General features: G+C 46.4%; 1 protein-coding gene across 1 annotated transcript; it reads left to right on the forward strand.

Moving 5' to 3' along the window:
• The first annotated feature begins 1,330 nt into the window (after positions 1–1,330).
• On the forward strand, positions 1,331–6,880 carry LOC134449851 (C-C chemokine receptor type 5-like). The gene is made up of 2 exons (XM_063199960.1): positions 1,331–1,394; positions 5,874–6,880. The coding sequence occupies exons 1-2, from the start codon at positions 1,331–1,333 to the stop codon at positions 6,878–6,880; spliced, it is 1,071 nt and encodes a 356-aa protein (XP_063056030.1).
• Positions 6,881–7,797: the final 917 nt, after the last annotated feature.

Here is a 7,797-nt window from a genome sequence, read left to right on the forward strand (position 1 = left end):
TGTTAACAGTGATGTCAGGTTTTACCTCTGGGTCACCTGGAGGGATTTGGCCGATGTACTGTGGCGAGCTAGGCCATTCACTTTCGTTCTGTGACAGGAAGAGGGGGCCATTGAGCCACCTGGCAGAAGTCAAGAGTGGCTCAATGTGTAAGCCACGTGATGAATCATCTGCAGGGTTTTGTTCAGAGCGTACGTACCTCCATTGCTGCTTGTTGGAGAGGTTGTGGATTACTGCCACTCTGTTTGCCACGTAAGTATGAAATCTTTTGGTTGTGTTGAGAATGTATTTTAGTACTGTTGTACTATCGGTCCAGAAAGTAGACGCACTCAATTCCATGTGGAGTTCTTTCTGTAGCATCCTGTCCACCTTCACTGCCAGCGTTGCGGCTGCAAGCTCCAGTCTAGGGATGGTTAGCTGTTTCAGAGGAGCTACTCTTGCCTTCCCGAGAACGAATGCAACATGAATATCATTGGTGTCATTGGTGAGTCTAAGGTAACTTACAGTCCCATATCCTGACTGGCTTGCATCGCTGAAGTGGTGCAGTTCAGCACTCTTCACAGTAAAATTCTCAGGCTTCATGCACCTGTCCATCTCAAATCTGTCCAACTGCTCCAATTCAGTGAGCCATTTTTTCCAGGGTCCAGTCATCTCCTCAGGAATTAGATCATCCCATCCATAGCTTTCCTGACAGAGCTTTTGCAGGATTTGTTTGGCCTGAAGTGTGAAAGGGGAAAGGACCCCTAGTGGGTCGTAAAGGGAACTCACCACAGAGAGAATGTTGCGCCTGGTAGGGGCTTTGCTTTTCTTTGCCACACGGAAGGTGAATTTGTCATTTTGGATATTTCACTGTATTCCCAATGCTCTTTCCAGTGGTGGTTTGTCTAGATTCAAGTCAAGGTTTTTCACAAGTGTAGCTCTGTGGCTTTCAGGGATGGTTTCCAGGACTTTGCAGCTGTTGCTCACCCATTTGTTTAAGGTGAAGCCACCTTGGGCACATGCCTTTCTCAAGTCACTGGTGAGTTGGATTGCTGCTTGTACAGTGGGTACACTCTTTAGACAGTCATCCACATAGAAGTTGCATTTGATTGTGTCCTGTACGTCAATGCTGAATTGATGTGAATTGTCCAGTGCAGTCTGCTTCAGTGCGAAGTTTGCGATGCTCGGTGATGACACTGCACCGAAAAGATGAACAGTCATCCGATAGACTGTCATGGGTTGGCTGGTGTCCCCTTGTGGCCACCAAAGGAATCTCAGGAAGTCACGCTGATGTTCATGGACTTTCACTTGGTAATACATTGCCTCAATGTCTGCCATTAATGCAATTCTCTCATGTCTGAATCTCAGCAGGATGCCCAGGAGTGGATTGGCAAGATCAGGACCTTGAAGGAGCATGGTGTTGAGTGACTTGCCTTTGTATGACGCTGAGCAATCAAAGACTACACGGAGCTTTCCCTTTTGTTTGTGGTAGACGCCATGGTGTGGTATGTGCCATACACGGCCATCACACCTTTGGAACTGGCTTGCTGGCACCCTTTCTGCATATCCCTTGTCCAGTATTCCTTCCATGAATGTTGTGTATTCAGAGGCATAGGCAGAATCCTTTTCCAGCTTTTTGGCCAAGCTCCATGCACGTTGTGCTACCATGTCATAATTGTCAGGCAAGATTGGATCTTTGTCACGAAAGGGTAAGGGTAAGTGGTAATGTCCACCTTTATGAATGAGTGACTTGGATGTCATGTCCATGAACATATGATCCTCAACAGATAGCTCCAGCTTCTCATCATACTCCTTTTCAGGGAAGTCGTGATTGTACTGAGATATCAGCAGCTGTTTGACTTTTTCAAGAGAGATGCGGTTGGTTGTTACCCTTGTAGTTCCATCCTGCTTCATTGCAGTGTTACTAATTGGTCCGTGGACGAGCCATCCAAAGATAGTTTTCAACGCAAAAGGACCCTGGCCCTGACTGTGTATAATTTTCCAGGGTTCCATGGCTTTTGGAACGTTAATCCCTATCAGCAACTCAACGTCAGCATTAATGTTGGGGAGTGTGACTTCACTCAGATATGGCCATTGACTTAGGTCTTGTTGAGTCAGCATGTCATTTTTGGAGACTGGGATGGATTTCTGAGTATAAACATGTGGTAGGGCAATATAAACACTGTTATCTATGCTACCAACCTCCAGTCCTGTGACCTCGTAGCATTTCACAGGCCTCTCCTGGCCCATGGTTTTCAGTGTAATTTGGGTACTGCGCCCTCTGGTGTTCAGTTTCTCCATCAGCTGTTCGGTGCAGAAGGACGCTGTGCTGCCAGGATCAAGGAAAGCATACGTTTGGATGATCTTGCTTCCATTTGCCACTTTGACCTGGACTGGGACAATCGCTATCGCACAATTGTTACTGGCCCCTGTTGCTGCATGAATTGCTGACACCTGAGTGTTTCCTACAGGGGAATTGGAGTTGGTGGGTTTTGTTGGCGGCTGCTGTTTTGTGTGGTCAGAGCGGTCAATGTGCAGCAATGTGGGGTGTTTTCCGTTACATGTCTGGCACTGTAGTCTCTTCTGACAGGTGTTGCTCATGTGCCCACGTCTTAGACAGGCAAAGCAGTGACCATTGTTTTTCAGATGTTCTACCTTTGTAGCATGGGGCTCCAATGCAAACTTGGTACAGCCAATGACTGAATGAGCATCATCACAGAAACTGCATGTAGGCAAGATAGGTGGCTGTCCGTGGTTCTGACTCTCAGTTGATGCCATGGTGGTTGCAAAGCTCTTTTTGGGAGTTTTTGAATTAGTCAGCCTTGGGTTTGGAGTTGCACCTTTGAATGGGGCAGGGTCTTTGATGTCCCCAAATATGGGATGCAACAAGATGTTTGCCTGGGTCTCAAGGAATTCAACAAGGTGTTTAAATTTGATGCGTGTCTTTTTTTGTTCAGATTCGTAAACTTTTGTGCGCCATCTTTCACGCAGCTTGTATGGGACCTTGGACAACAGCAATTTCAGATTGGATGCAATGTTTAACTCATCCATGTGGTCCAGATTGTTCATGGCATTCAGGCATTGCTTGAGGTAAAGTACATATGCATGCAGTGCTTTTCCATCATCTGGTTTTATGGGTGTCCAGTTCAAGGCCTTTTCAATGTATGCATTTGCAATTTTCATTTCGTTGCCAAAGTGCTGTTCAAGCAGTTGCTTTGCCTCTTTATAGCCTAGAGTAGGATTCATGTGCATGCAGCTACGCACAAGATCTTTGGCCTGGCCTGATGTAAACTGTTCTAGAAAGTACAGCCTATCCTGGCAGTTGCTTGTTTTGTCTTCGATAAGATATTTAAATGCATGTGTGAATGTCTGGTAAGACAGTGGATCACCACTAAACACAGGCACTTCTCTCTGAGGCAGTAATGATAAATTTTGCTGTTGCAACATTAATTCTGTGAGCTCCTTTTGCGTTTGTAACATTGTTGTATTAAGATCTGAAACAGTGTTGGGCCTAATAGAGCTATCATGGGGGCTAGAAGAAGTTGGCCTAGTTGGCATTTGCTCACCTTTGCTGATGTGTCTTACTACCTTTTGTAATGGCGTCTTTGGCACAGCAGCAACGGGGGCATATTCAATGGCAGATGTTTCAGGGAGAGTTTGTTCATTCAACTGAGCCATGTTCTGATCGTGATAATCGTTCATTCCATCTAGAACTATAACGTCCTGCTGTTCAGAATCTTCGTGCAACACTTGGAGCTTGGCATCGGCAGCATCCATCTGTGATTTTAATTCTAATTGTTCCATTTTGGATTTCAGAGCCGTTTCCTCCATCTTCAGCGCATGCAGTGCTGGTAAGGATTTGGAGCGCGCTTCTAGCGCAGCTTTCTCAGCAGCGGCAGCTTTAGCAGACGAGGAGGAGGATTTCACAGAGGTTCTTGAAACGTTAGAAACACTGTCCTTGACGTCAACCAACTCCTCCAGCGTGCGCTGTTTTGATTTCCATGCATCCACGTCTTTCATAAAGTATTCCAAATTTGTAATTCGTGGTTCGTACCACTCAGAGTAGTCATTTTCTTTTCCCTCATCATCTAGGAAATCCTGCACTTTCGCGTGAGTGGCTTTAAAGTCTCTCAAGCAAACTGCAAAGTCTTTCATGAGTAACTCTACTTTGTTCACGTCTCCATTTTCGACAAGCAAGGGTTTAATTTCATTGCATATTCTTGTACATGCTCCTAACTTTCCACGTCTCTTCAAGCAGAGCGTTTTAAACTCTTCCTCCGCATTCGCGGCACTCTGCTCATCAGAGTCACTCATGATACATTGTCCGTTTTCAACACATGGAGAATTAAGAATTAAAGTTGTGCTGCTTTTCCTCCGTTCAAGTATTTTCCAAACATCCATTCATTGATTACTCACAACGCAGCTGAAGTCTCTTCGTCGCGTGTGTCCTTTTAACTTCGGAGTTTGCAGCAAACTTTTTCCTTTCCTTCGCACATCCAACCACAACGGTATTCCAAAGGTATAGTCCAGTTGTGTGATCCTGCGTCTATGTTCGGAAAGTTTTCGACTTTGTAAGGGCCAATTTTCTCACCAAACTTTTCCTTGGCCACGTGAGACAGAGTATGGCGTTTCAGACGCGCATTCCTGATTAAGCACGCACGGAGAGTGACATTAAAGTTGAGATGTTGTTTCCTTTTATTGTCTACAGTCCGGTTGACTTTCCATTTCATAAAATAAACAAAGAAATAAGCAGTAAAGCTTTGAAAACGCTATTCTATGCGGTCGAAAACTATGTCCTGACCCACACTCTGTCTGCCAGCCACCTGTGAGTGTACCAATTAATTAAAGATCTGTGACTCGCGCCACCAATGCGCGTCGGAGGGAGTGGTTCACAGTGCCAAATCACTTCACAGGTGTGTAGGCGAGACGGAGTGTGTTCAGGTCCAGGTAAATAAGAACTAAATATAAAAACACAAGATGATTACAAACATAAAAGGTAAGTATATAAAACATAAACAGGTGAGTATTTAACTAACTAAAAGTCTTCCATTTACAGGGTTACAGGAATGAGAAAAAAAAGTCACAAAAATCATGAATATGGCTCCTACAGGCACATAGTAGCCAAGACAAGGTGGCCATAAAGTGTCCAGGAGTGTCCATAGTCTCTTTCCTAGAACAATGTCCATCGTATTCCTTAGAAAAAGAGATGGGGGGTTAAACACAAGTCACCCCCTGTGTCACTCCACACACACACACCCACACACCCACACACACACACACACACACACACACACACACACACACACACACACACACACACACACACACACACACCAAAAATAAAGTGTACATAGTCCAGGAGTATCAGTAGTCAGGGGGGTTACACACATCGCAAACTGAGTATCTACCCACACACACACACACACACACACACACACACACACACACACACACACACGCACACACACACACACACACACACACACACTCAGCTGTGCATTCCGCTGAAAAGGAGTCGAAGGGTAGAGAGTCCAGGTAAAAAGAGTATGCAGGAGTGGGATCTGTTTATGCAGTCCAGTCCCCTATGATGATCTCTCTTTGTGTGTCCTTCTGTGCAATGTTGAAAAGCTGAATGGCCCTGGGTACAAAGGACTTCCGCAGCCTGTCTGTCTTGCAGGAGATGGCGCGCAGTCTGTAGCTGAACAGGCTTCTCTGGTTGTTGAGGACTGGGTACAGTGGGTGCTTGTCGTTGTCCAAAATAGAGTCCAATCTGCCAAGTGTCCTCTTGTCGGCTGTGGTTGTGAGGGCGTCCAGTTCTGTGCCTACAACAGACCCTGCTTTCCTCACCAGCCTGTCGAGCCGTCCAGCATCTCTTTTCCTAATGCTGCCACCCCAGCATGCCACGACTCCAGTACGGGAGCTACAACTGAACCGTGCAAGACTGGAGGCTGGGAGTCCTTCGGTCAGGTGTTCCTGCCCACCCTCTACAGCCTTGTGTTTGTGACCGGGTTGCTGGGCAACGGCCTGGTGGTCTGTGTCCTGCTGTGGTTCTGTCGCAGGTGCAACCTGACAGACGTGTGTCTGTTGAACCTGGCTCTGTCTGACCTGCTGTTCGTGCTGTCTCTGCCTCTCTGGGCCACGTACGCCGCCAAGGGCTCCTGGCCCTGGAACATCGCCATGTGCCGCCTCATGACCTTACTCTACACCACCGGTTTCTATGGCAGCATTGGCTTCATGGTCGCCATGACGCTGGACCGCTACCTGCTCATCGTCCACCCCACCTTGGCTGTCACGTGGCGCACATTTAAAATGAGCATGCTTGTGATTGGAGCAGTGTGGGCTTTGAGTTTCATGGCTTCACTGCCAAGTCTCATGTTGGTAGAAGTGAACACCACCGCTAACACATGTGGCCTGAAGGACTCCTGGTGGCGATCCTTTGATTTTGTGGAGATGAACATCCTGGGACTGGTCCTTCCCTTGTCCGTCATGGTGTTCTGCTATGCACGGATCATACCCACGCTCATCAGGATGAGGACCCACAAGAAGCACAAAGCCATCAGGCTCATTGTCACCGTCGTTGCCACCTTCTTCCTCTTCTGGACGCCCTATCACATTGCCCTCTTCCTTCACATGCTCAAGGAGCAGGGCTTCTTGCAGGACATGGATTGCCACCAGATGGACCAGCTGGATCTGGCCATGAAGGTGACAGAGACCGTGTCCTTCACCCACTGCTGTCTCAACCCCATAATCTACGCCTTCGCTGGGGAGAAGTTCTGCAGGCTGGTGGTGAAGATGCTAGGGAAGCAGCTGCCACTGTGCTCCATGTCCAGGCAATACAGCACAGAGCACAGAAGCTCTGTGTTTTCACGATCGTCAGAGATGACCTCCAGCAGACTTAAATAAAATATTTGTTTCTGTTGGATTCATAGATGAAAAGAGGTGATATTCTTAGGATGTGGCACATCAATCCCTCTGTTAAACTGAATATCGCAAGCCAAAGAATTTAGTGGAATGTCTGTCCTGACAATGTCATGGTCTCAAACACTTGAGATTGTTTTGGTAGCTCCAGACTTAATAGCAAAAGTCACATACGTAACGTTGCTTTAGGTTATTATAAGCCTTCCATTCTATTTCTGGCATTTGATGTGTGCGTTAAATATTACCCTTTGCTCACCCTTGGAGATAGCTTGGAAAAGTAAGTCAAACAAATTGAATCAGGCTGTTCCTTTTGTTTTTTATTAGGAGTGGACTGAATAAATGTGAAAATTACAAAAAAAACAATGAGAGATTTTTTTATCCCTAGGTTATACAAGCAATAGTTTGTCATTTACATACTGTGTCATCTAGCCTGGTTCTCACCGACGGTGCGTGTGTGTGTAGCTCTGGAGCCCCCTGTTGGAGCGGAGCTAAACACACTACCGTCTGGTAGCGCAGCCATTAACATGCTCTTCTCGAGTAGAAAGTAAACGAAGCATTTATTGCTTAAATATCAACGGCAGCTCGCATTGATGAGTCACAGGACAGATTATAGACTATATTGACTCTTTAGAGATGAACAGAAAACGTTTTTGGAGGAATTTGTTGGTGGTGAGTTGCAATAAATGCACTGTTTATTTTCGGGCTCAAGAAGAGCATGTTAACGGCAGTGCTACCAGACGGTAGTTTGTGTACACACACGCACCGTCGGTGAGAACCAGGCTATGTGTCATCTGCATACTGTTCTGTCCTCATTTACTGGGAGCCTCAGACCTTTCAGGTGTCTTTTGTGGTCAACGCTGCACCAGATTCCTAGCAGAAGTCTGATAAGGATCTATTTTTTG

The sequence above is a fragment of the Engraulis encrasicolus genome, chromosome 5, assembly GCF_034702125.1.
Source record: "Engraulis encrasicolus isolate BLACKSEA-1 chromosome 5, IST_EnEncr_1.0, whole genome shotgun sequence".
Classification (NCBI taxonomy): domain Eukaryota; kingdom Metazoa; phylum Chordata; class Actinopteri; order Clupeiformes; family Engraulidae; genus Engraulis; species Engraulis encrasicolus.